The sequence below is a fragment of the Podarcis pityusensis genome (genome assembly GCF_964106645.2).
Source record: "Podarcis pityusensis genome assembly, chromosome: 7".
Classification (NCBI taxonomy): Eukaryota; Metazoa; Chordata; class Lepidosauria; order Squamata; family Lacertidae; genus Podarcis; species Podarcis pityusensis.
Window position 1 is genome coordinate 85,715,396 of NC_138031.1, and position 26,814 is coordinate 85,742,209.

Here is a 26,814-nt window from a genome sequence, read left to right on the forward strand (position 1 = left end):
ACTGGCGCGGACCTGAGTGAAAACTATCTACAGACCTGAGTGAAAACTATATACAGTATCCCCCTGTTGGCCCAGGGTGAAACTACACTACATAACAATAATAATAATTATTTATTTATTTATACCCCGCCCATCTGGCTGAGTTTCCCCAGCCACTCTGGGCAGCTTCCAACAAAGATTAAAAATACATTAAAACACCAGTCATTAAAAACTTCCCTAAACAGGGCTGCCTTCAGATGTCTTTTAAAGATAAGATAGCTGCTTATTTCCTTTACATCTGAAGGGCCCCACTACCGAGAAGGCCCTCAGCGCTGGATCTCAATGTCCGGGCTGAATGATGGGGGTGGAGACGCTCTTTCAGGTATACTGGACCAAGGCCATTTAGGGCTTTAAAGGTCAGCACCAACACTTTGAATTGTGCTCAGAAATGTACTGGGAGCCTGTTGCTTTCATGCATGGGGAGGAGCCTTCTGGTTTGCCACAAACCATAAGCAGAAGCTTCTAATCTCCTTTCCTCACCCATGAAAGGAAGAAAAGAACCTTATTCCTCTGAGGCTCATGACTACTCCTTCTCATGGTGAGAAACCATGGCTGGTCACTGATGCCTGAGTGAGTCAGGCTGCGTCTCCAGAGGGCCTGTTATGGGTCTCTAGGCCCTGCTCTTTGTTCAGCCCAGCTGACCTTTCACACCAGCCATCCGCATAGAACTCTGTTGTGACTCTTGGAAGGCAGGCTGCTGCTGCTGCGGACTTGGTTGTGACTCTACATGTGTTCTTGCCTGCCAGGCCTGCCAATCGGACGAGCTCTCCATTGCGCAGGGTGAGGAGCTGGAGGTCATTGAAGACGGCGATGTGGAGGAATGGGTCAAGGTTTGTATAATAATTTATTATTTATACCCCGCCCATCTGGCTGGGTATCCCCAGCCACTCTAGGTGGCTTCCAACAAAATATTAAAATACAATGGTCTGTTACACATTAAAAGCTTCCCTAAACAGGGCTGCCTTCAGATGTCTTCTAAAAGTCTAGTAGTTGTTTTTCTCTTTGAGGGTGGGTGGGAGGGCGTTCCACAGGGCGGGTGCCACCACCGAGAAGGCCCTCTGCCTGGTTCCCTGTAACTTGGCTTCTCGCAGCGAGGGAACTGCCAGAAGGCCCTCGGTGCTGGACCTCAGTGTCCAGGCAGAGCGATGGGGGTGGAGAAGCTCCTTCAGGTATACAGTACCGAGGCCGTTTAGGGCTTTAAAGGTCAGCACCAACACTTTGAATTGTGCTCGGAAACGTACTGGGAGCCAATGTATAAGGAAACTGGGTCAGGTTCCTCTCTGCTATGGGACTTGGAAAAACCTTCGGTGAAAATCTGCCTCTAGAGTGCTAAACAAGAGTATGAATGGGTGCTGAGCAACTCTGTAAGGCATTCTGGAGATGCTTGAACACATGGAACCATTGGGTGTCCAATCTCTGGCAGGAATGCCAGTGCCAAGATAGAAGCTGAGCACTTTGGACTTAAGAGAGCAGAACCCAGATTGTAGCCTTGGGGGCAGCCTGGCTGTGTTCCCAGCCACACATGGTAGGAACACACCAGGGCAAGCTTGTTCAAATATGTTTCTTAGTGTCACTTCTCCTACCTGACTTCAGGCGCGTAACAGTGCAGGACAGGTCGGGTACGTCCCTGAGAAGTACCTCTTCTTTATGGATTCAGTAAGCAGGGAGCACCCAGCCCCAGATGGGAATCCCCAGGAAGAGTCCTCTGATGCGGCCTTGGAGAGGGAGCTGACCAACATCATGAGCATGGGCCTGATGCTGGAGCCTGGAGGTGCGTCTTGCTGGGGTCGTGGGGGGGCTGGGGGGGCTGTGAGCTGTTGGCAGAGGGTGCAAGTGCATGGCGGTGTCAAGATATGGGCCTGGCATAGCTTTTCTGCCCTGCCCGTCAGATCTCCTGTGATACAAATCCAAGGGAGCCTCTGCCCAGCCTGGCTAGTGGAAGAGGCGGCCTGCCTGCACTTGAAAGGGTTCAGTTTATTTACGCTTTTTATCCTGTCCTCCCCCCAACAGAGTAAATGGTTGCTGATCCCACCTGCTTTGTAAGACCAGTTGTGTCCTCTGTTTGTTTGCAGCTTCCCTGGTGCGAGCCCTTTATGACTACGAAGGGCAGAGCTCTGAGGAACTCAGTTTCCCCGAGGGAGCCATCATCCGAGTGCTGCCCCGGGAGGAGGGAGCGGTAGATGATGGCTTTTGGAAAGGAGACTTCAATGGGAGAATTGGAGTCTTCCCCTCATTGGTTGTGCAAGAAATAACTGGCGCTCAAGAGGGAGCTGAGCAGGTGAGTCCCAGGGTGGCCCAGGAAGGGCAGATCAGCTTGTCTTCCTCCTTATGGTTGGCAGGGCCCAGGAGTCCTGGTAATAGTTACTGGGATCCACAGATATGGACACCTCAGCACGTGCCCCTCCTGCCTCTAAGGAGCATGCCAAAGCACCCTAGAAGCTTGGGGCTGAGGAGGTACCGTATTTTTCGCTCTATAAGATGCACCAGACCATAAGACGCACCTAGTTTTTGGAGGAGGAAAACAAGGAAAAAAATATTCTGAATCCCAGAAGCCAGAACAGCAAGAGGGATCTGGCTTCTGGGATAGCCTCTTGCTGTTCTGGCTTATGGGATAGCCACGTGCAGCCTCTCTGGGGCAGCGGGATGAAGGCTCCCCCAAGAGCCGCACTCCCTTTAAAGAGTGCGTGGAGTGTGTGTGTGGCTCTTAGGGGCTTTTCCCCGAAGAGGGAGAAGGGCAGCCCTCTCCACGCGGCTCTTTAAAGGGAGCGCTGAGCAGAGCCTCCCACTTGCATTTGATCCATAAGACGCACACACATTTCCCCTTACTTTTTAGGAAGGGGAAAGTGCGTCTTATAGAGCGAAAAATACAGTAGTTGAGCAGTCATGCAGTGCTTCAGAGGTGCTCAAAGGGAAAGCAATCTGTTTTATGATCTAAGGGATACTCATACCGATGCCTTGCTAATTTGGAGTCCACAACTTCTTTCTGGGCTTGGCAGCCAGGTATAAAGTTATTATCACCACCCCTGCCCATTCCCCAGCTAGAGAGGAGGTGGCATCTTGTTTTTGATGTCATGCTGAGCATACATCCAGAATACAGCACGAGCCCTCGGAGCATGTGCAAGGTGCTCTTTTCTTCATTCTTATTCCAGCTTTTTCATGGCTGAGCCCTGCTGAACCTGGTTCCCACTCCAACACCAGGGTTGTGGAGACACACTCGGCCCACATTCATTTTTCCACTTGGTGTCTTAGAAGTTTACTTCGCTTGCTTTGAGTCTGACGGCAGCTTGGCTTTCTTGTTTCAGGAACTGCTTTCACCATCTCCCCCAGCCTTCTCCCCTCCAGTCCTTGACCATGCATCTCCTCCAGACATTCTGCTAACAGGTGAGTTACTTAAGAAACCAGCATCCGGAGTCTTTCCCCCCTACCCCACAAAAAAATGGTGGCTTCTGGAATAGTGTAGTTGTGTTAGAGAGAAGTGATGATATATACAGATCTCTAGTATGCTATGAAAACATGTTAGTGTTTCTGGAGAAGTGGGATTGAGAGAGAGAGAAAGAGAGAGAGACCAAGTTAAGGGCCAGGATGTCAGCAGTCTTTCGCTACTCTGCACCACACGAGTGTAGTCATTAATGTTTTTATGTGTTCCCAGGTGGCTGGCAAGGAAACGTGCAAGATTCCCCTGACCTGAACGCACCACGCATTCGCCCAGTAAGTTGTTTCCCATATGCCGTGATAGGGTGGCCTCAGTCTCCCTGTCCTTTATCCCCACCACTCACAAAAAAGTTCATTCACATATGAGCATCCTAGAATGCAAGTAGGTTATGATCTAATCTTTGACGCAATTTGACTAATTATTATGAGCATATTTATCTCTCAGGTAGAGAAAAAAGGCAGAATGTTCCATTTTGGCCAAAAAGGGAGTGCTCAGTCCTTTTAGAATGATCTTACACACAAGTGGGGCTTTGTAGTCAGCATTGCCTGTTAGGCTTGTGTTCTACTAGAAGCTTAATAAGAATTTATATTGGAGAAACTGAAGGTTTGAACCCACATTACAGGAGGTAACCAGAGTTTGCCAGTCTTCTGTTGGGAGGGAAGAAAAGTAGAGTGGGAAGAAAAAACTTGAGATGATGATAATTTTTGTATCCCACCCATCTGATTGAGTTACTCCAACCACTGTGGGCAGCTTCCAACTGAATATACAAAAACACAACACAACATCACACATTAAAAGCTTCCTGATACAGGACTGCCTTCAGATGTCTACTGAAGGTTGTATAATTCTTGATCTCTTTGACATCAGATGGGAGAGAATTCCACAGGGCAGGTGCAACTACCGAGAAGGCCCTCTGCCTGGTTCCCTGTAACTGCACTACTGGCTGTGAGGAAACCACCAGAAGGCTCTTGGAGGAGGATTTCAGTGTCCAGGCTGAATGATGGGGGTGGAGACACTCCGTTAGGTATACAGGGAGCCAATGTAGATCTTTTAGGACCAGTTTTCATGGTCACGGCGGCCATTCCCAGTCACCAGCCTGGCAGCCACATTCTGGAATAGTTGTAGTTTCCAAGTCGCCTTCAAAGGTAGCCCCACATAGAGTGCATTGCAGTAGTCCAAGCGGGAGATAACCAGAGCCGGTACCCCTCTGGTGAGACACTGCACAGACAGGTGGGATCTCAGCCTGCATACCAGATGGAGCTGGTAGACAACCACCCAGAACACAGAATTAGCCTGTACCTCCATGGATAGCTGTGAGTCCAAAATGACCCCAAGGCTGCACACCTGGTCTTTTAGGGGCACAGTTACCCTCTTGAGGACCAGGGGCTCCCCCACACCTGCCTGCCCCCTGTTCGCCAGAAACAGTACTTCTGTCTTGTCAGGATTCAATCTCAATCCATTGACCACCACCCATCCTCCAACCGTCTCCAGACACTCACACAGGACCTTCACTGGTTCCAGTTTAAGTAGTAGGTCGAACTGGGAATCATCCACATACTGGTGGACACCCAGCCCAAACCCCCGGTGATCTCTCCCAACGGTTTCATATAGATGTTTAAAAAAACATGGGAGATAAAGTGTAACATAAATGTCAGCAATACTCCAGACTCCTTCTGATGGATTTTGAGAAAAACACTAATAGGGTCCTAAGCTTGCCCCTTTGTGGGCATAAGATGCAGTGCAAGAACTTTACACCCTTCAGAAATGCTGCCTTCCCTCGCCCTTTCTTTTTAGGTTCGGGCTCCACCACCTCCACCATCGAAGGCTCCAGAAGATGACTCGCTGCCCAGCCATGATTAAGTCCACATCTGCCAGGGACTTGGCTTTCCAAGAAGGCTTGAGCGCTTTGGGGGCTGGTGGGGCCACAAGCAAATCCGTTTCTGCTTGGAGTTCTTGGGTGCCTCTGGCTGCTTTTGAGCCTGTGCTCACATCTTCCAGCACCAGCAAGCCAGCAGTGGGATGGAGGTGCTGAGAGGAGCATTGCTGCTGCTGCTGCTGCTGCTGCTGCTGCTGCTGCTGCTGCTGCTGCTGCTGCTGTTGCTGCTGCGATGAGCTTCTCTACCTCAGCACATGAGTACATGCTCAGATGGACTGCACCAGAATGGACTTGCCAGGGAATGTTGAAAACAAGTTTGTCTTTCTTTCTGCACTGGGTCGAGCCCCACAGCGTAGGACCTAGAAACGGCAAGTTCTGTTGGCCCTTGACATTCCTTGGACTGCTACTCAAGACAATGCCAAGCATTTCCTTTTTTTCCTGTCCTGTGGTTTGAGATGGGAGCAGGTCTCTCCCTTTGCTTTAAATGCTGCTAGCTAGCATCTGTCTGCACTTTGTCTGTCAGAACTATTGACAACGGCCGGGTCTGCTGCTCTTCTTGTAGCCAGCAGTTCTTTTGCTGCCCCTTGCTGAGTGAGCTGGCGCCTGCGCTGTGTCCTTGAGAGGCAATAGATGGGCAGGTACTGACCGAATAAACAGACACCATTCTGCACGTCTTCAGCATCTTTAATAGGGTTAGTTTTTGTTTACACTGTACTTAAACATGAAAAGATGTAGGGCGAAGGCAGAGGTGGCCTTCGGTCATGGCTTAACTAGAACACAGAAGACTAGAAATCACAGGGTCTGGGGGAGTGTTTAGTTGGCTCATCTCCCAAGCCAAGTTCTGGTCTCCTAGCGAGGAGGAAAGCCTATCCGGAGCCACAAGAGTCTCCAGGATCTGTGCTGAGCAAAGCAGCCCCCACCCCCACCCCATGCAAGTCCCCACACATACCACATTGAGCCCCACAGCAAAGGGGCTCAGAATTAGGTGCTATTTGGCTGCTTCAAAGAGGATGGTGTGGTTAGTAGACACTAGAGCAGGATCTTTGCAAGGAGTTATCACTTAGGGGAGTGCCTGTTTGTAAATATTGCGGTCTGAGGCAGAATTCACATTTCCTCTTGTGTAACTGCTGCTCCTGAGTTGTAATTCTAGCTCCTCTGATTGTCTTGTGTGAATGCTGGAAACCAGGGAGGTTACCCTGGGTCCAGCTACCTGCCTAAATGCAGCCCCCAGGGCCACTGTATTCCCTGGTCAGGATGGGAGTGGACACTCAGACTTTAAGCCGGCTAAGCTGAGTCACAGCTACGAGCAGAGCAGGCGATACCAAGGGCCTTCTCCCCTTAGTTCAAAACTCACTCCACCCACATTGGCTGAGTTCTCTTCCTGCTGTAAGCAGTAGCTGTATTTTATTTTTTAAACACTAATCGTTCACTCAGACCTGACTGGCATGCAGGAAAATGGGCTATTGCTGAAAGGGCAGCGCCTGGAGCGGGATGTGAGAAGGATCCTGAGATACAAATCTGGGATTCTTCAAAGCACCGCAAGTTGAGCCCCAGCATGGAGAAGAATGGGATTCTTACCAGCTCAGGCATACCGGTGGGTCCCGCCATCCCATCCCACAAGTCGCATGGTTGCAGACAGGTGCCTTAGCAAAGCTTTCAACAGAATGAGGTTTCAGCAAGGTGGATAACGCCACAACACAGTCCCGTTACTGCGCTCTTCCGCTGCTGCTGTGTGAGTAGCTGTTGCAATGGGGATGAGGCTCTTGCCAAGTGTCATAGTTCTACTAGTGGAAGTGGCACATCCTTGCCAGGTGTGGTGTCGCTCTTCTGGCCCAGGCGTGACTCGTTCTGGCCGCCTAGTTCTTGCGAACCTAGTGTTGGCTCTGTGTGCATCTCTCTGCTTTGCAACCCTGAACATGGAGCAGGCAGGCTCTGAAAAAAAATGTTGAAGGAAGGAGCGTGAACAGAAACGTCTACCAAAGGCAAAGGATAGTGGTAACTGCCCTCCATCTGGAAGCAGCCAGAGTTCCACTGCAACTTTTCACAAGGGGTTAAAAGGATGACTCCACAATGCAGCCCATAGTGGTAGGCCAGAACAACAGTGATGGAGGTGCCCCTCCTCCGTAGGTGGGCAGGAGGGGTCACATGCTCCTCCATCCTCCTGTCTCCTGAGCTACTTGGCTCGCTGTGGCTCATGCTGGAGCTGCCCTTGCTTGCTTTTATTACTGATGCTGTTCAGCACACACTTTGGCCGTTTCCCAGCCAGGGGCGTAGGAAGGGGAGTCCGGGGGGTGTGGGTGTCATCCTTGAGGGGGGTCTGGCCTGCAGCGCACCCAAGCCACGTGCCTCTCCTGGGAGTGACGTGGTGGCTCGGGCCCCTGCGCTGCCCAAAATGGCAGCGTGGGGCTTGCGTGGGCAGCTTGCCATGCCGCCCCCCTGGGTGGATTGCCACGGCACTCCCGTGCGCAGATCGCCATAGCGCCCCCATGGGCAGCTCACCCCGCCCTCGCCACTCTGGGTGCCAGAGCAGCTAGCTACAACCCTGTTCCCAGCGCTGCTCACTAGTCTTTAGGATGGGATTCTCAATGGGAAGGGCTTCGGAGGGGGGGGGTCATGAGCAATACTGCCCAGCAGAACTCCTGATCTGTATCTTTGTCACCCCTGACTATGCTCTGGCAAGCAGAAAGGGGCTGACTCTTCACACCTCACTACCCCCTGGTTACTATTGCAGAGATCAGCCATGCAGTTGGACTGCCAAAAGTCAACTCCCAACCCCGTCATCTTCTGCAGTGCTGGATGCTGTATTGCCTGCATCTCTTCCCAGCCCTTTCTCCTAGGAGTCCACAGCCATCAACTGAACCATGGGCCTTGTCTGGACTGTACCTGCACAGGTGCTACAGTCGGGTCATTTAGGAGTAGCTTGTGTGGCTTGGGGTTATCCCACTCACAGCAGCGGGGTGGGGAGTAGAGGGAGAAGAGGTCACAGGGCAAGACTAGAGAGATCCCATCCAAGATCTTCTGGCTCAGCAAGTGGAGAATTGCCCTGTAGCGTAGGAGTTGTGGCATCACTTCCTGCTCCTGCCCTCACTGTCTAGAAATATTCTTTCCAGTCAAATGCTAAAAGAGAGCTTGGTGAGCAAAGTCCTCAGGAGTGGGACCTGACCATTTCCCTCCTATTTTATGTGGCAATGCTAATCCTGCTCCCTCCCGCTCCCCAATCCTACTGGCCGGTTCAGTCTTGGCTCCTGTGACCTTGCTTTGTTGTCGCTTCCATTGCTGCTTGTCCAAGTAGATGTTTCCTCTCTCACTCCATTACAATAGGGCTGTTTCCCCCCCCCCCCCAGTCATTGTTCCCACCAGGAGACTTGAACCCTTCTCTGGGTGGGGGCGGGTGAAATGGGTCTCCCGTTTCTCACACAGTGTAAAAAACTGGCTGCATGTTAGGACCGTGATCCCTTTCCTAGCCCTACTGTGTCCTCCTGTCATCCTCGCCCTCCACCAAGAAAGGTTAACACCCTCTTGCCTCCTGGTATGAACTGATTCTCACTTTTGCTTTGAAATTTCTGTTGCTACGCAGACCGCCCACCCTTGCTTTCCAGCAGCTGGATTTCCATCTCCATGCAGTAGGAGTGATCTGCCTCTCCCCTTTTTCTCTCATACTAAGCAGCTCAGAGTCTTTGTTTACTGTGACATGGCTGTTAGAACAATTCATATTTTTCTGTGTGAGCCCCTTACATTGCAATCAATCAAACACACACACCTGGAAGTGTTACCCTCCAAAAAGCCTTATCCCTGTGGTGGGATGTGAACCCTTCTTTGGGGCAAATGAGGAGCCCTATAACTTCTCTAGGCCTGCACATACTTCACAGGGCTGTGGATCTGACTGGTAGTTTTAACTAAAGTGTCACTGCTTCTAGGTATGTGTGGAACTGACCATAAACATGGTAAAAGGGCTGTTTTGCTGCTGTCCACACTGGGGCTGCCACAGGACCACCAAAGGAGAGCCCTGGATCTTGTGGGTGCAGCAGGCATATGTGCTTATGGGCCCAGTCTGATGAGCTATGGCACTAGATCTGCTGGAGGAATCACTGTGAACGCTTTTTGGCAGGATGCCTGCCGAACGGGTCAATGGCTATCATCACAGTGTCCCCAACACCATTCCTCGCTGAGTGAGGAGATGGGTGCTTAAAGGGTGAGGAGGTGAACGATGGGTGAAAGTTGAGCTCTCCTATGTTCTGCGTAGGTGGAAACCCTAACCTAATACTTCACGTGTCCCCGGAAAGAGTCTGGGCCTGGTACAGGGATAGCTATCTTCCCCTGGGGAGCAGCAGTAGACTGGCAGGCTGTGAAGCTTCCACCTCAGAGCAACGTGGCTCAGATTGCTCTGGTGCCTGGGGAGGACAAAGAGAAGCCCAGAGAGCAGCAGTCCCCGTCTGGTTTCCGTGTGCCAAAGAATCCCATCACTTCTTGCCAGTCCAGTAAAAGCAGAGCTACTCCCGACCTGCACGTTACATACTTTGTCAGGCAGTCTGGCCTCCCCCCAGCATAACGCTGGGAGCGGCTTTGTGGCAACACTCAAACCCTCAGTCCCAGCTGTTGACAAGCAGAGTGTGGAACTTACGTCACATGGATACTCCTGGGTCCTGCACCACCAGCCTCTGCTCCTGGGAGAAAAGAGGCAAGAAACAAGCAGGGAAAGGGTCACACCAGCAGCTTACGTTACTAAAAACCCCAGAAGCCCCACAACATGTCACCTAAGGAGCGGGGCAAGAGTGGCAAAGAGGCTTCTAGGGGTCCTGGAAGAACACCTAGGGGTCCCTATACTGGCTAGGATTTGGCCAGATGGTCTATGCCAACAATAGCAAGGGATGGGAACTGGGTAGGCCGTATGAGTGGGCGAGAGATGCCAGTGCCCAGAATGGTGGGCATAGGTGCCAACTCCCTGGGGCCCCTGGGTGCCCATGGTATCCATGGCCCCGGGCACCCAAAGTCGTGGGGCCAAGCTGGCACTCCTGATGGTGGGCACTGGTGCCAGGAGTTGCTTAGGAATCATGGCTCTTCCTAAGCATGTGAAAACCCCAAGGAGATTTACAGGTATGAGCTAATTGGCACTCAGTGAAGTCTTATGAGGTAGATATGGGATTAGAGAGCTTCAGCAATGATTCTGTAAAAAGGCCTGTCAGGGAAGGAGGTGGAATCCAGTCTAAGGACCATTTTACATGTGACAGTTTTAATGGGCACTGCAGACTCGTGATATGCAATTGCTAAAAGGTATGTCTTCTTTTTTTAAAAAATTAACGTATACCAGGAAAGCACATCTTAAAATAATATGAGTTTATGGGCCTGTTCTACCTTTAGGTAGGCTGAGGTGGCACATCTCAGATAGCAGATATGGGGCATTATTAAAAGGTAGCAACCTGCCGTATTAGTAAAATTACTAATAATTTTATTTACTACTGCCAGGGAGGTTATATTTATATTTTGCTGCTTCATGCACTAAATAACTAAGTGGTATGCAATTCAAAATTATGGTTTTAGCAGGTACAGCAGGTAGCACCCTGTCTATATAAAACTCTATGCTCCATCTCCTCCACCTACCAAATTCTTTCTGTCAAACCAAGAAAATGTTGGATATGTAATAATGCCAGTGTAAATGGGGTAAGAGGTTACACATCAAGAACAAATATGTTTAAGCAATAATAATATACCAGATATTTGAGTGTCCTATTTCAAATAGTATGTAATTTTTCATTTCTGCCACTTCAGAGATAGATTGGTTTCTACATCTTTTGACCTCGTAACCCTCCATGGATATTCTGAATATAAAAGTTACTGCTTCTAAGCTGATTTCAGCTTGTATGTTGTTTTCCTGAATATTTTTGCATTCCATCATTTAACCACAACAAGGCAGCCATCCTAGAAGTTATTAAAACAATATTTGTGAATTTGTATAGCTTTTACCCAAGCATTCTGTAAAGGGTGCCTCTGCTGCCTCTCTGGCCTGCATTTCACTATTTACAATGACGTTTGAAGCAAAAACACTTCATTTCATCAGCATTTGCTTGCTTTTGGCAGTAAGCAACAGTTCAAACACTTATTTCCTCTCCTCTTTGCTGTTGTATCACCATTATTACCTGAACTCATTACAGTCCTGTACCTTCCTAGTTTTATCCTTATATTTTTTTTTAATGTTTTGATGTTCATGGAACTAAATTTCTTAGTGCTGTAACATTTGGAAGATTAATGTTCTTCCCAAATCTATCCTGCACTGGGAAATCCTCTTGCAGCTACCTTGCTGCCCTTATTTTCATCACAGTTCTTCCCTTTGGAGAACTCTTGCTTAGTACAGACACAAATAGATTTTGGGTGGTGGGACGACTTAGGATATGCATTTCCCGCTTTTCTGGCAAGATACAGAGCCTCCCTCAGATCATTTTGCCCAAGAACAATAGTTCAGAGTGAGGCACATGCAGCAGTGTAGCTAGCCACTCGGGTGCCTGGTGTGGGGGCGTGTCCTGCAGCCGGGGGCGGGGCAATCCACCCGTGGGGGTGGGGCAGGGTGAGCCTCTCCACCGCCTCCCCCTCAGCTATAGGGCAGCTGAGGGAGAGGCAGTAGGCAGGCGCAAGTCCCACACTGCCGTTTTAGGCAGCGTGGAACCTGCAGGCGCCTAAGCCACCACGTCACTCCTAGAAAGTTTCGTGACTCCATTTAAAAAAAACACAAACTCATTTTGTAACCCCTCTCAGTGAGGACACCTGGGGCGCACCCCCCTTCCTCCATCACTGGGTGCATGTGTCATTAGAGGAGGGAAGGGGAACTAGAACTCCCTCTGCAGCGGGAAAACAGTGCTGCACCAGCTTCTGTAGGTAGGTAAGTGGGCACAGACACACCTTACTTCTCAGTGCTAGGTGCTCTGTGGCCCCTGCTTGAAGATTGGATTTTTCATACATGTAAACAGTTACCCACTGGCTGTTTATCCTCCTCCACTATCTCAAGAGAATCTGTGAATTGCAGCCCCTGGCCCTTTCAGTGGTATCAGTTTGGATGTGGGCTGTTACCTGTTAGTCAACAATGCTCTTAGTATCCCTGTGCACAGAAAGAGAAATGGGGTGTTCCGTAAGATGAGGAAAGAGAGGACATAACAGTATCTACCTGGAGTTCTGTGCTGTTTGTTCTATTGATCTCGTTTCCTGATATATCTAGTCTGGCTGCTACTTTTTCTGATACATCATTAGCTGCCCTTTGAACACCCTCGTCCTCAGAGGCAGCCACGTCCTTATCCAGCCTCTCCAGATCCTCTGACCCAAAGCACTTGGGTCCGGTAGAGCAGTTTGTCTCGGACGCATTGCTTGTCGCAGTCCCTAGGAGGCTGGCCTCTTGCAATGAGCAGGGCGTAGGGTTTTCTTTCCTCTCTGGTCCGTTCATGGAGACATCTGAATTGGCTGTCGTGTTCAAGGGGCCTTCTCCTTGAGTGGACTCATCTGCCCATTCTTCCTTGGACCCTTTTTCACTTTCAGGATCTGCCTGCTGGAGTCTTCCTTGCTGAAATTCGCCTGTGTGAACGATTCCATTCTGGGACCCCTCCCATGGGAGTTTCTCGTTGCTGTGGGTTTCCTGGTTTGTGTCAGCAGATCCAAGGTCCTGTTTGCTACCAGGGAGAGACTCCTCCTGTTTCTTCCCAATATGGGTGACATGGAATCTGGGGGGCGGGGGGGATAAAGGAAGTAAGGTGAATCAACAGTGACAAAATACCCTGTAAGATCCCTCATTATCTGGGTTGCAAGGTCTCCTGACAGAACAGAAAGCAAAACTCTGAGGTACTTGGTTATATTATTTGTGCATAAGATACTAACCATATCCTACTAGCTACTCTCTGATGCAGAATAGCATACCTTTCCCCTGGATACTTTCAAAAAGGTTTATTATTCCTGTATTTTGGTGTCCACCTCTCACTCTCCCCACAGATGCTAGATTAGAAGAACATGCTAAGGAAAAGGAGTGAACGTTTGAATGGGGAGAAAAGGCTGAGCATGAGCCCTGTGGAAACCAGTTAGGGAGTCCTTTCTCACATAATTTAAATCTTTTCCTCAAAGACTCAGGAAAGAGGCTAAAATTGCAACACTTCCAAGTCAAACCATGAGACACTACTCATCAAGCTGGTGCTCTGACCCCCTCACTTTGCCTTTGATTTATTTTCATTTTTCATCTGGCAAGTATGCCTAATCAACTAGCTGAGAATATAAATACACTCTCTCTTATGGAGCCAAGGCAAGCACCATTCGCTCACTAAGAATAAGGGCAAATCTCTTCATGTGGGCTCAGTGTTGTGAGGCACTGGATGAGCCGTTGGAGGGTGTCCCATTCATGGGGTCCTCTACTGTGTCTTTATTAAACACCTCTTATTCAAAACAGATTGGCTTTGGTGTGGAAAGTTTCCTTTTCACCATGTGAGAAATGATGTGTCCTCTTCCCTTTTGTTGCTGCTTTTCATATGCCTGGCCCTGCCATTCCGTGGCCCCTGGAAGGCCAAGAATTCTGACCTTGGAGAGGGAGATGCAGTGCTGGATTCCCACCATTCTGGAAACCTCTGTAGTCCTGGCCCTACCAACATTAGGAGGACCAAAAAGGAGCTGGACCAGAAGACTAGAGGGAGGCTCAGCTTCAAGTATCCAACACCTGACCAGGTCCTGACATGCCCCCAAAATGGAGATCAAACTATGCTAGCTCGGGAGTCAGAGTGTCTCAGTTCCCACCCCAGCATAGTTATTGTTTATATATGTGGGATGTAAACACAGGAGCAGTCAATGACAACATTCCTAGAGTGTACATGTTAGAACATGGGGAGGGATGTCAGTCCAGCAAGCAGGTAAACTTCCTGGGGACGGACTTCCTCCGCATGTGACCAGAGGTGGGTGTGGCCTCACCTGTGCAGGTAATGACAAAAGCACAGGGCAGGCAGCGACTCTCTCTCTCTGCCATCTTCCTTCGATGAGGAAACATCTAAGGATGCTCTCTTGGCTCCCAGCCACGAGAGGAGATAAGGTCTATCTTGCTACAAGATAGATTCTGAATGTATGTAACCTTTTTAAGCTGTCTGCCTTCTGGGATCATATTGTGAACAGAACGTGAGTAAACTCTTTTATACTTTTATAAAGACTGTGTCGTGTCTTGTATTTTAAGAGGGAACAAAAGGGGAAATTACCAGAGTAATTATTATAGAGGTTCTAGCGAACCTGTGCACACGTTACCGTTGCGAACTTAAAGGGGAATGTTTATAAACTCTGCTGATATTTTGGGAACTTGTTAGCACAAGTTGGATAAGGATATAATTAGTCAATATATCCTCTCCTGCACCCCAGAACATTCCCACAATATAAACCCTACAAAAAGCTGGTGTGGATTCCCTAAGGAGGTTGGATGGCGTCTTGTATGCCTCCTTCTGGCAACTCTTGCAGACAAGCTGGTGCCAAATGTTTTCCTTTGGACCACATCAGCAAGGCTCCGGGGGGGGGGCATCTTGTCGTCTGGGCAGCCCAGGACCGCCAGACACATTGCACAGGCTCGAGCCCCAGAGAGGTCACTTTGGTGCTGCAAGCGCAGCAAAAACAACGCAGAGGAAAGCAGTTATGGGGGGGAAAATGTCTCTCCTATGTTGGTCTCTACAACCACAGCAGGCTCTGCAACTTTCTAACAGTTTGCCCTCACCCCCAAAGGCGCACTCCTCCATTGTCTCCTGAGAGAGATGGGTGCAGACAACAACGTAGTTGTTTGACTTGTTCCAAGATGAGCCAGTCATTTTATTATTACTTTATGGTATGTTTTATTGCACTCATACCTTTTATTCTACCAGTGACTTAATATTTTATTTGAGGGTGCAGTCTACAAATATTCTAACTTTTTTATATATTAAAAAAAACCCGTTTGTTAGGAGAGGGAAAATGTAAAAACAAAACAACTGGAGAAAGCACCCTTGCGCACCTCACTCCTGCCCTGCCACCTGCTATGGTGAATGCCTTGTCCCAACCGAAGAATTGCAAAGTGCCTTTCTTCTACTCCCTTTACACTGATTTTCCAAGATGTTGTATTATGTTTTTATGCTGAAATCTAGTAAAATGAAGGATGGCGTGGAAATAAAGAAAGACCTGTCTCTTGATAAATACCTGCCCACAGAGAAGACCGTGGTCTCCCCCGGGTGCATCTTGCCCTTGCCCTCCTTGGAGCGGCCCTGTCGATGCAGCGGGTGCCTCTTTTTCCTACTGCAGTGGATGCAAGGGGCTTGCGTTGAGCCCAAGTGCACCGTGTGGTGATGGGGCAGGCCTGCATCTTGGCTGCTGCGATGTGGGCAGAGGCTGCTGGAGAAAAGAGAACAGAAAGCTAATTGCCACAACAGTCATTGAACTCGGAACATAATTGCCCCACTCAATCTAAACAGAAGGATGCAACCCTCAAGGCGTGACCAGCACATTACCATGAGACAAGCACAAGAGGTTCTGAGATTCACACAGACAAATGTGACCCACAGAGTTCAAGCTACCAGGAAGTTCTCCTAAGGAAGCCCCACTGAAATAAATGTGAGCGGTACAAAAACACAACCCCCACCCACCACAGTACAAAAGATATAAAGGTAAAGGACCTCTGGATGGTTAAATTCAGTCAAAGGTGACCATGGGGTGTGGTGCTCATCTCACTTCAGGCTGAGGGAACCAGCGTTTGTCCACAGATAGCTTTCTGGGTCATGTGGCCAGCAGAACTAAACCGCTTGTGGCACAACAGAACACCATGATGGAAACCAGAGTACACGGAAATGCCGTTTACTTTCTTGCCACAATGCTACCTATTTATCTACTTGCACTGATGTGCTTTTGAACTGCTAGGTTGGCAGAAGCTGGGACAGAGCAAAGGGAACTCACCACTGTTGAGCAGATTCAAACTACCAACCTCGGTGGTTTAGACTACAGCCAAGGCTAGGTGGTTTAGACGCTACCTGCATCCACCACAATACAATCCCAGCATGGACTGGGGAGTGAAGACCCCATTTGGTTTTTCTGCCTCAGGAACCAAAAACAACCCGAACTGTAATGAAATGAAATGTTGAGGGAGCCATATGAACTCCAGGGATTCAAGACTGGACTTCCCCTTTGCCCTTTTCTAGCACAGAGACAAGGGCTTTAATCTCTCCATCTCTTCCTCACTGACAGCTGACCTCTAGCCCAGTCTTCAAGGAAGGATGGCATAGCAGAGATTCCCAAAATGCGATAGGCTCTATGGTGCACCTGGACCCTGTACTCACCTGGGCACAGGGACTGGCAGTGGGAGATCAGCGTCACCATCTCCCAGCATTTCCTTCAGGACTTCCACATTTGCTAACAAAGGGGAGAAAGAAGACATGTGTCACAGCAAGGTCCTCATGTACAGGGACTTCCCAACCGTTAAACCAAGGTTAAGCCTTACCTTCATTCTGAATGATGCACTTCACTATCTTCTCTACAGTGTCCTCATTCAGCTCCTCATCTTCATCTGAAATGAAAAGATATGGCAGTGATAGAAGAAACATAGGAACTTTTGTGACGGGATAAATCTCCATACAGCATCAAAAACCCTGAAATGCTCAAGGAACAGCTAGCCCCATGGTTCTGCAAAAGTGACCTGGGAAGCTGTTCTCTCTAACAGAGGTGTGCAAACAGAAATGGCTTGCTGGGTGGGGCCCCAGCTGTTACTGCAGCTTCCCAGCAGGTGAGGTACTATCAAGAAGGAGAGGCAAGGGGGCTGGAGGTTGGCATAGTGCAAACCATCAGCGGAACCAACCTGACACACAGCTGGTGCATTTGCACTGTGCCAATCCCCCTGCTGCCTTGCACCCTCTGCCCTGGCAAGCAACAGTGAATTAGGAAGCTAACCTAGCAGTCCTGTCCCACCCAACAAGCTACGGGGAGGGGGACGACCTGTGGCCACAAGCAGCCCTTGGCCTGATTTCATGCAGGGGCAAGGAGACAGAGAAAATGAGCTTCTCTACACCATTTGTGGCTCCATCGCTCCCTGCCATTGCCACATGTGGCCTCTGACCAGGGCCAGCCCAAGACATTTTGGTACCTGGGGTGAGCCACAAAATGGTGTGCATGCCCCTGCCATGGAACAAGGGCAGGGGGAGAGCAGCAGGGCCTCCTATTCGCCAAGAGGCCTCTGTAGAGGCAACATGGGGGCGGGGCTGCTGAGGAGACGCAGATCCGGCCTCCAAGGGATGTGATGTAGCTGTTTCTGCCACCAGTGTAATGGCAGGTGATACATTCCATGCAGGCCAAATCTGCTGCCTCTGTGGATCCTGCCGCCTGAGGCAGTTGCTTCATCTTGCTGGCCCTGCTCCTGACAGATTAGCCCTGCGGGAATGTGATCCTCAACAGAAAAAAAGGTTCCCCAGCCCTGCTCTAGCAGATCACATAGCAGCACAGTCTGCCCATAATCATCCTGCTATAATTTGAATTGAATCTCCCAAACTCAGGGGTGCCATTCAAAGAAGTCAGTCACTTCCCCACACACTTCAGTCCCTGTGTTTATTCCTCAGGAATATCTGTATTTCTTGGCAACCCACTGCTTCTACACAATGTGGCAATTGTTAGAAACAATTACTTATAAAGATAAATATCTCTCTTAAATGCTGCTGCTTCTTTGCAATCTAAATTCGACAGAAGCCATGCACAAACTCTTGAAAATTTGCATTCCTGGCCACCTGACATCTCTCTAGTAGATGTAGAACAGCTAAGCCAAGCCCACAGAGATTGTTTATAAACAGCTCAATAATTGTGTGTTTCTACTTGATAAATGGAAAACGGCCATTTACAAAAGACAAAACTCTGTAGCAAGGTTAAGGCTGCCACAATGCCCTTCAGAGCAACGGAGCTACAGTCTTTTTGATGCCGCTCTGCAGCACAGGAAGTGCAGGGAAATTTGGGTTCAAATCTCCTCACAACCATAATGTTAACTAGGGCAAGTCCCAATTTCTTATTCTAGCCCACTTTATAGCTTTGTTGTGAGGATAAATTCATGTGTGCCACCTGAGCTCTTTAAGGTGAAAGTAGAATGCAACCTTGATGAAAAACTAATAAAAACTACCTACTACAGCTTTTCTCTTTCTTTCCCTGCTCATCTTTACCTATCCTCCCTCCCTCCTCACATTTGGAAAACAGCAGAAATGTGCCCCCAAAATGCCCATAGCTGCATCACATACAATGAGGCTCAGGCCGCAATCACAAGCAAGTCTGAGGGGCATAATAGCCAAGCGCACACATCAAATTTTCAGGCATGCCATTACAAGGACATTCCTGGCCTGAAAAAAGAATGAGGTATCAAAACGAGCCCTTGTCGCAGGAGTGAGCTATGCCCACTGGAACATCCTGCTTTCAGGTGTGGCTGGTACCCACCGATTGGTCAGGTGGAAGGCAGGGACTCAAGCAGGAGGCAGAGCCAGGGCCAATGACAGGCAGAGCCAACTCCCTCTAATTTTGTCCCGCCCTCTTCCCTACTGAGTCCTACAAGGGCAGCCCTGAGCCATGGAAGGAGGAAGCCAATAGGCAGTGCCTTCCTCCTGGACAGGATGCAAGAAGGGCAGGCAGGTTGGGGCTGGTTGAGGGCAGACTGAGGTCGATGGCGCAGTGCCCCCATTTGCCCTAATGGAGCAGCCTCCACTTCCTCCTTCGTCATCCAACTTTAGTCAAAGTTGTATGGAAAGAGTTCAGCTGTAGCTGCCAGAAAAGGCAGTATTTCTCTTCTGTTGTTGCCCTCCATCCTACCTTGATTCAGAGTCCTAAATATTATTTGCCACTCAGTTCAAGAAAACCATTGTGGTGGAGCGACCTGGGTTCAAGTCTTCACTCAGTCATGAAGGGCACTGGCTGATTTGGGGCGAGTCTTCTAGCCTCTCACCTACTTCACAAGGTTGCTTGGGGGAATAGACTGATGCAGGGAAAGATCACTCTGAGCTCCTTGAACAAAGGTAGGATAAAATAATGAAAACCACTCACACCCACCTAAGTTCAGATGCCCCTAATTCTAGCATGCAATCCACCATGATATTCTGGTCCTATTTTCCTATGTGTTTCAGTTGATTTGGCACGAGGCTAGGACAAGGTGCTTGGAGAAGTATGGTCTCTCACTGGCTTATTAAACCCTTGGTCTTCATAAAATCATAGAGGCGGAAGGGACCTCGAGGGTCATCAAGTGCAGGACTCTTTATGCCCAACATGGGGCTCGACCCAAAGACCATGAGATTGAGAGTCTCATGCTCTTACCAACTGAGCTATCCTGCTGTCCTCTGTGCACAAATTCCAACAGCAGAGGGGTGACTTTGGCTATGGTTCAGCAGGGATTTGAACCAAGAGATTCAACCTCTTGCCTCAATCTAGTATTTGCTGGCATTATTCCAAGGCTACAGTTTTGCAAATTATTAAATATGAGCTATTAGCTCCAATTTAGCGAGGTGACTTTAAGCAATGTGCAAATGAGCTGCAAAGTTGGTGAAGAGGGAAGGGAGACCAGTAACGTTTTTTTTGCTTAGATCCGGAAATTTCAGCTCAGATCTGGGTCATTCCCATCGAACACAGCAAGAAAAACGTGAATAAGACTGGGCTGCATGATAGGGGAAAGCGAAGCTGAGCAGAGCAAAGCCAAAGTCACAAAACCTAAAAGGATGGGAGCTGTCAAGACTCTGAAAGCAGCCCACATATGATTACTTTAATCCTTCCAGCAAATTGCACCCGCAGAATTTAGGCTGGTGGGGTAAAATAGTGATGCTTTTTTAAACGTAGAGTTCTCCATGCCCCCTTCTCCAACTCACTATTTGCTAGCCCAGGGCTGGCGAACTCTTGGTCTTGAAGGAACGCCGCTTTGCGCTTGCGGGTGGCGGGGAGCCTCGTGCTGAGAAAGAAAGAAGACCCCCGCTCGCTGCTTTCCTTCTGGGCCCCCTCCTCCTTTACTCACCATCTTGCAGCTGGGTCAGAGTCTCCTTGTTATCGGAGTCGAGCTCATCCCGGAATGTCCGGCAGCGGTAGCCCTTCTTCTTCAGGACGTGGCAAATAAGGAATCCCACGAGTCCCATGACGAAGAAGACCAGGACCAGCAGGAACAGCATGGAAACGCTGTGCTGGTGGTCGGCATCGTCCTCCCCCTCGTCGTTGCTGTGCTCCGACATTCGGATCTGCGAGAGAGGGAGCGCGCATGGCTCAGGGCCCGCAGGTGCCCACGTGCCTCGTTGCCCACCCAGGCCAGTGGCGCCAAGGTGCCCTGGGCAGGTACCGGGGCTCAGCTCCCTGTTTCCTGGGCTCCCCCACTAATCGAAAAGCACCCCTCCGGTGAGAAGCCTTACTGAGGGGTTGCGGAAAGTTTATCAGGGAGGTTTCGTTTGACTTCCAGAAAGAGGTTCCTGGAGATTTTACCAAGGGTCTTTCGCAGCCATCTGCCTCAGAAGTCAGGCGCAAGGACGAGCAGTCCAAGGGCAAAGATTCTCAGCCAGATCCCCGGGAGAAAGGAGCTACTGCTGCTGCTTCCCTAGGAAACGTCCTGCTTCCATTTTGAGATGCTTTGACTTGAGAAATGCGTTTCCTCATGCCTCCCGTTTCTGCCTTGGCGGTTCCCTGACCAGAACCCTGCTTCTCCCTCCCTCCCTCTCTCCTTCCCCTACTAGAGGTTTTCCAAGGACACGGCGCCAGCCTTTGCGAGCGCGCGGCCGCCCTCTCCGCCGCTCTCGGCGGGACGAAGCATCCCCCGGCCTCCCTCTCTCTCGCTTTCTCAATCTGTCTGTCTTTGTCTCTGTTTCCACCTCCGCGGCTGGGCTGGAGGATGCTTCTCAAGGACACGACTGGTGCCGCACTCCTGCCGCTGCCTCTGCAGCACAAACCTCGCTCCGGAGAGGCGCGACGGCTCCCTCCCTGCTCCTCCTCCTCTTCCTCCTGTGCAAGCACCTTTCCCCACCCCCCTCCGCTCCCGGCCGCTCCCCTCGTCCTGCTTCTCGGTTTCCAGGCACTGCAGGTCCGAAATACTCACGGCCGACAAGGAGGCTCTCCTCCCCGGACGCCCAAGTCAGCGCTCAGCGGAGCGCATTCCGGCTGCCGCAGCAGCGACCAGGCAGGCTCCGCAGCTGCTCGCCAGGCGGCCCCCAGCTGGCCGCGCACCTTCCGCGCGCGCAGGAGCCCAGAGCATCGCGCGCACCTTCCTGGCGAGGTGCGCGCCAGCCGGGCCTCCCCGGAATCCGCATGGGCTTCAGCCTCCTCCCAAGAGCGTCCCAGAGCCGGGCGGGCGAATCCTTCTCCCCGGGCCACTAGGCGCTGCTGCCCCCTCCGCTCCCTCGGATGGCGCGGGCGCCTCCAGCGGGCGAAGCAGCGACGCGCTGCCACCGCCTCGCCGCGCACCTGAAGCGCCCTTCTTCCCGCGAGGCTGTCCCTTCTGCCTCCCGTCTCCTAGCAACCCCGCAACTCCGAGGCCGGGTACCACTCGCAGCATCCCTGACGCCTGACGGGCAAGCCGCGCACATGCCTTCAGCACCAGGGCTCGACTATGCCTCCCCACAACCTCTCCAGAAATCTCTCAGGCAGAAACCGGGTGGGGCCCGGGGAGAGGCTGAGAGAGCACCGTCTGGGGACCGAGAGAGAGGCAGCAGCTGCCAAAGCGCCTCCAGGAGCCATTTCACACAGACTTAGGAGGGAAGGCCTGTCACCATCTGACCCCGCCGAAACGTTGATATTCCGAGGTTCGGCATCAGGCTCAGTAACTGGAAGGCTTTCCAGAACCTGTTAAGGCCAAGTCTGGGCTGGATCATATCACACTGCTGGTGGATACTCTAAGCCAGGCATAGGCAAACTCAAGCCTCCGGATGTTTTGAGGACTACAACTCCCATCATCCCTAGCTAACAGAACCAGTGGTCAGAATTGTAGTCCCCAAACACAGTGGTGCCCCGCAAGACGAATGCCTCGCAAGACGAAAAACTCGCTAGATGAAAGGGTTTTGCGGTTTTTGAGCTGCTTCGCAAGACGAATTTCCCTATGGGCTTGCTTCGCAAGACGAAAACGTCTTGCAAGTTTGTTTCCTTTTTCTTAACACCGTTAAGCACCGTTAGATGCGACTTAACTTTGAGGAGCAACTCATAGAACGCGGTGTGGTAGCCTTTTTTGAGGTTTTTGGTGATTTTTGAAGCTTTTCCAAAACTTTTCTGACACCGTGCTTCGCAAGACGAAAAATTCGCTAGGCAAAAAAACTCGCGGAACAAATTAATTTCATCTTGCGAGGCACCACTGCATCTCCCTGGAATGCTAGTTTCCCACGTGGAGGGAATTACTGTGTGTTCATATTGCTGCCTCAGAGCACAGCAAAGTGTGTTGTCCCCCACTCCTCTAGTGCATTTCTCAACTCATATCAACTTCAACTTCTCAACTTGGACTACTACCATGCGCTCTACGTGGGGCTACCTTTGAAGGTGACCTGGAAACTACAACTAATCCAGAATGTGGCAGTTAGACTGGTGATCGAGAGTGGCCACCGAGGCCATATAATACCTGTCCTGAAATACCAGTACCTGCATTGGCTCCTAGTACGTTTCTGAGCACAATTCAAAGTGTTGGCACTGACCTTGAAAGCCCTAAATGGCCTTGGCCCAGTATACCTGAAGGAGCCAAGGGCCTTCTGCCAGTTCCCTCACTGTGAGAAGTGAGGTTACAGGGAACCAGGCAGACGGTCTTCTAGGTAGTGGATGTCAAGGAAATAAACAACTATCTGACTTTTAGAAGACATCATAGGGAAGTTTTTAATGTTTGATGTTTTATTGTGTTTTTAATATTCTGTTGGGAGCTGTCCAGAGTGGCTGGGGAAACCCAGCCAGATGGGTGGGGTATAAATAATAAATTATTATTACTATAACTTCATATCAGCAGAGCTTCATTAATGTCACATTTTTTTTAGTACACACTAGAGGTTGTTAATGGAACAGGGATAACTTGTCTAGAGACAAAATAAGAATGGCTTAACGACTCTAGTTGTTGTCAAGCTGCTTTGAGAAACACATCAAACAGCAGTACTTTATAACAAAGTGCTGGATACATATGCATTTTGGATAGCTTTGTGATTTAAAAGCCCACATTGGAAAATGCAGGGAGAGCACAGTAAACAGGAGTGTGAAGACAGCCACAGATTTGGGGAGCAATCCCTCAAGCATCTGGCGTAAAGCAAACTGGTGCAATTTATGCAAATGTAAAGTTACACCAGATCCAAACTCCTTCAGCAGCACAGCTGCTTCCCTGCCTAAGCCAGGAAGAGGGAAAACAAGCTTTTAAAATAGTATTCTATCCAGAGTTGAATTGGCTAAGCATCCAGTCTAGCCCCACCTCCTCCTGGCAAGCTCTCTAAACTGGCCTCAGCTGAAGAAGCTTTAGCTCCACTGGCTGAGCCCCAGCTGAGCCAGGGTTGATTGACTGATTTACTTATGTGCAGCTTTTCATTCATGAACTGTGCCCAAAGCGCCTTATAGCAAACATTCAAAACAATGAAATACAGAGCATGGAAATTCAAACATATAAAATACAGAATGTGCCAGTGAATTCAAAAATGACAAAATCGACAATTTGGCAAACACAGAATAAATTCAACATTACAAGATGGAAGCAAATGCTATTCATTTATTAGGTACATAAATGAATAGCAAAACAAGAGTCAACCAACAATAAAGTTTCTGGCACTGTTCTTGCTGCACTCTGAGGAGCCTGGTTTAAATGCTCTTTGGGGGAGAGGGGTAGGGGACATACAGCTGGCTCCAGAAGCGGCTGACAGGAGCAAAAGGAGGAGCAACTTATGCCGGCAAACCTTCTGCTGAGCTGGGTTTGGGAACTTAATGCTGACGGAGCCAGAGATCTGATGCATCCTAAGCTGCTCTTCCAAGGGATCTTGCCATAGGAATGTTCCTTTAAAGGAGGAGCATTCAGTTATATGAACCCTCACCAGAAGTCAGAAAGCCACATATAACCTCCGTACTCGGCCTGTGTTTTAACTTTATATATACCGTATTTTTTGCTCTATAAGACTCACTTTTTCCCTCCTAAAAAATAAGGGGAAATGTGTGTGCGTCTTATGGAGTGAATGCAGGCTGCGCAGCTATCCCAGAAGCCAGAACAGTAAGAGGGATTGCTGCTTTCACTGCACAGCGATCCCTCTTGCTGTTCTGGCTTCTGAGATTCAGAATATTTTTTTTTCTTGTTTTCCTCCTCCAAAAACTAGGTGCGTCTTGTGGTCTGGTGCGTCTTATAGAGCGAAAAATACGGTATTTACTGATGTCCCATTTGTGCTCATTTCAGCTTCCCAGGACACTTTGTAAGTTACTTCTGATTGGCCATACTGGAATAAGCAAACTTAAGGGACAGACTGCTCCATTAAATTGATGGATTTACAGTTATTCCAGAGGTTGAGAGCTATCACTTGCACACTGGATGAAACCAAAGATTTATTTATTTTTTTAAAAAAATAACACTGTATGAACAATTTGGCTTACCAATGCTGATATATCTGTGTTAATACCTTGTTATTGTGAATGGCCCTCTGTGCAAGTCCAAAAATATGGACGCTGTGGGCCCTCAGGCAAAACATTTGTGTGTCCACTTCTCACTTCAGTGGGCTCAAACAGGCTGTCATTGCCCCTGGCTGTTGCTGCTGCTTTCCATCAACACTGTTGACTGCTCATTTGTCAGCAAGAGAGCTGGAGGTGAAAGAGAGAGAAGGCAGGAGCAGCTCCTTCTCTACTTCTGCACCATCATAGTTCTAATTCTGGGCCAGAGGGAAGTGGTGGGGGCGACTAGTGAAGGGTGGAAATAGGAAGGAAGGGAAGCAGCAGAAAGGGGACAGGGGGTTGTTGACATTGGTGCCCGTGTAGAAGTGTGAGACCCAGCAAGGGCCCGACCACACCAACCCCTCAAGCTGCTCTCCTTTTTCTCATCTCCAGTCTGTTTCAGAAACCTTTTAAATTAATAACTGGAGTCACACAAACAATAGTTTGTGTGTTTAGCTGAGTGCAATGCTCTTTCCATTTGCTGAGCATTGGGCACCCCTTCCCACCCCCAAATATGCTCACTCTTCTTTTCCCCAAACACCACAACTCTCAGCTGCCATTGTACATCCATGGGATCCTCCTGCACATGAACTGTCACATGGTGGCGTCCCCAACCTTTGGCTTTTTATCAATATAGGACTTGTAAAGTCAGGAGGAGATTGTGAGGTTGTAAGAGCAGCACTAGGTTCTCCGAAGAAGAGCCATGATCGGCTGAAGCCAGCCTTGGAATAACACTCAGTACATGAAATGACTTCTGACGATGTTTACACAGGCATACCGTAATTCATCTTTGTGCCAATAGCCACTGGTGGTGCAATCTGAAATCTGTTATGTATGTATCTCACAGGATAAAGTCTGCGGAGTACTTCCTACACTGTCTCAAACACTGTTAAAAGTACACACTAGAGGAGCTTTCTTAGCATGCCCAGATTTTTCTCTGCTTCCTCATCCCTGTTTTGTTTTTTTAAAAAGCAAACTTTCAATAAGAAGGTGTATTCTGGAAAACTCAAGTAGCTTACCCCTCACTATTTTGTGATTTCAGTTGGTCTTTGTTGGCATCTGTCTGTTTTGAGAGACAATAGAGTGTGCCTCCCCATTACACACTATGAATATTAGGTAAAGGTAAAGGGACCCCTGACCGTTAGGTCCAGTCGTGGACGACTCTGAGGTTGCAGCGCTCATCTCGCTTTAGCACTTTGACTAGGTGGGCAGGAGCTGGGACCGAGCAACGGGAGCTCACCCCATCCTGGGCGATTCAAACCGTCAACCTTCTGATCGGCAAGCCCTAGGCTCTGTGGTTTAGACCACAGCGCCACCCACGTCCCACTATGCATATTAGTTGGTCCTAATAAGGCTATTCTCCTACAGATATAATTGGATTTTTTTTCTAATGGTAAATGGCTACTATTTCTCTGTCTATGAGAGAAAAATGTGTATTTGAAAAGGGAATATATTCTTACCTCTTTTCCTGCTAGGGTAAATGCAGCAGTTGGCCCCATGGCGTAGTTAGCTTTAAGGAAGTGTGCTGACTTTATCTCACACTTGCACCTTGCTGATCTGGGGGACCCTCCAGGCCTCCTGTTCTTTCCCAATCCTCAGGGTGGCCAAAACTGTTTTAATGTCTGAGCCAATTTGAAAACTAGAGGCAAGAAAGAATATTAAAATGGGAAGGGATATTGTTTGCCAGTTTCAAATATTTTTGGATATGACAAAAAGAGCAAAGGATTTAAATGATAGGAAGATAAATGTATGTTGAAAATAAGGAGGTGATTGCAATCCAGTAATGGTACAGTTGTGCTGGGATCTATAGGGTATCTAAGGAAGTATGCTTGCTTCCTTTTGTAATTGACTGCAATTTTAATATTAACATTTTTTTAAAATACATGGAAAA

General features: G+C 49.3%; 2 protein-coding genes across 8 annotated transcripts in view; one reads left to right on the forward strand and one right to left on the reverse strand.

Annotated features, from left to right (window-relative positions):
- FCHSD1 (FCH and double SH3 domains 1) overlaps positions 1 to 6,018 on the forward strand; it is a 36,815-nt gene extending 30,797 nt beyond the window's left edge. For all 3 annotated transcript variants that reach the window (XM_081014795.1, XM_081014793.1, XM_081014794.1), the window contains exons 15-20: positions 786 to 869; positions 1,633 to 1,810; positions 2,112 to 2,317; positions 3,342 to 3,420; positions 3,689 to 3,747; positions 5,267 to 6,018. In XM_081014795.1, the coding sequence (XP_080870921.1) occupies positions 786 to 869; positions 1,633 to 1,810; positions 2,112 to 2,317; positions 3,342 to 3,420; positions 3,689 to 3,747; positions 5,267 to 5,332 (672 nt within the window). In that variant the 3' untranslated portion in view covers positions 5,333 to 6,018. The remainder of the gene's footprint in view (positions 1 to 785; positions 870 to 1,632; positions 1,811 to 2,111; positions 2,318 to 3,341; positions 3,421 to 3,688; positions 3,748 to 5,266) is intronic.
- Positions 6,012 to 26,507, reverse strand: RELL2 (RELT like 2). Of its 5 annotated transcripts, XM_081014919.1 has the most exons (9): positions 26,384 to 26,507; positions 24,896 to 25,073; positions 20,320 to 20,536; positions 16,801 to 16,866; positions 16,640 to 16,712; positions 15,510 to 15,701; positions 12,502 to 13,048; positions 9,970 to 10,012; positions 6,012 to 7,280 (listed from the first exon to the last, which is right to left on the reverse strand). In XM_081014919.1, exons 2-8 carry the CDS (start codon positions 24,962 to 24,964, stop codon positions 9,971 to 9,973), a joined length of 1,206 nt encoding a protein of 401 aa, XP_080871045.1. In that variant the 5' UTR covers positions 24,965 to 25,073; positions 26,384 to 26,507; the 3' UTR covers positions 6,012 to 7,280; position 9,970. The 5 variants fall into 5 exon arrangements, with proteins under 5 accessions (XP_080871045.1, XP_080871047.1, XP_080871046.1 ...); XM_081014921.1 differs by lacking the exon at positions 24,896 to 25,073 and having other exon boundaries at positions 26,384 to 26,437; XM_081014920.1 differs by lacking the exon at positions 26,384 to 26,507 and having other exon boundaries at positions 15,510 to 15,698; positions 24,896 to 25,141.
- Between the last annotated feature and the right edge of the window lie 307 nt (positions 26,508 to 26,814).

Bases quoted from the DNA above. Each gene is read 5' to 3' on its own strand.
- RELL2 (XM_081014919.1), bottom strand. From the start codon at position 24,964: ATGTTTTGCCTGAGGGCCCACAGCGTCCATATTTTTGGACTTGCACAG. The intron at 20,537-24,895 runs GTATTAACACAG...CCTCTCTCGCAG, and splicing joins GGGCCATTCACAATAACAAG to ATCCGAATGTCGGAGCACAG. The intron at 10,013-12,501 runs GTAGATACTGTT...CTTTTCTCCCAG, and splicing joins CAAACAGCACAGAACTCCAG to GAGCAGAGGCTGGTGGTGCA.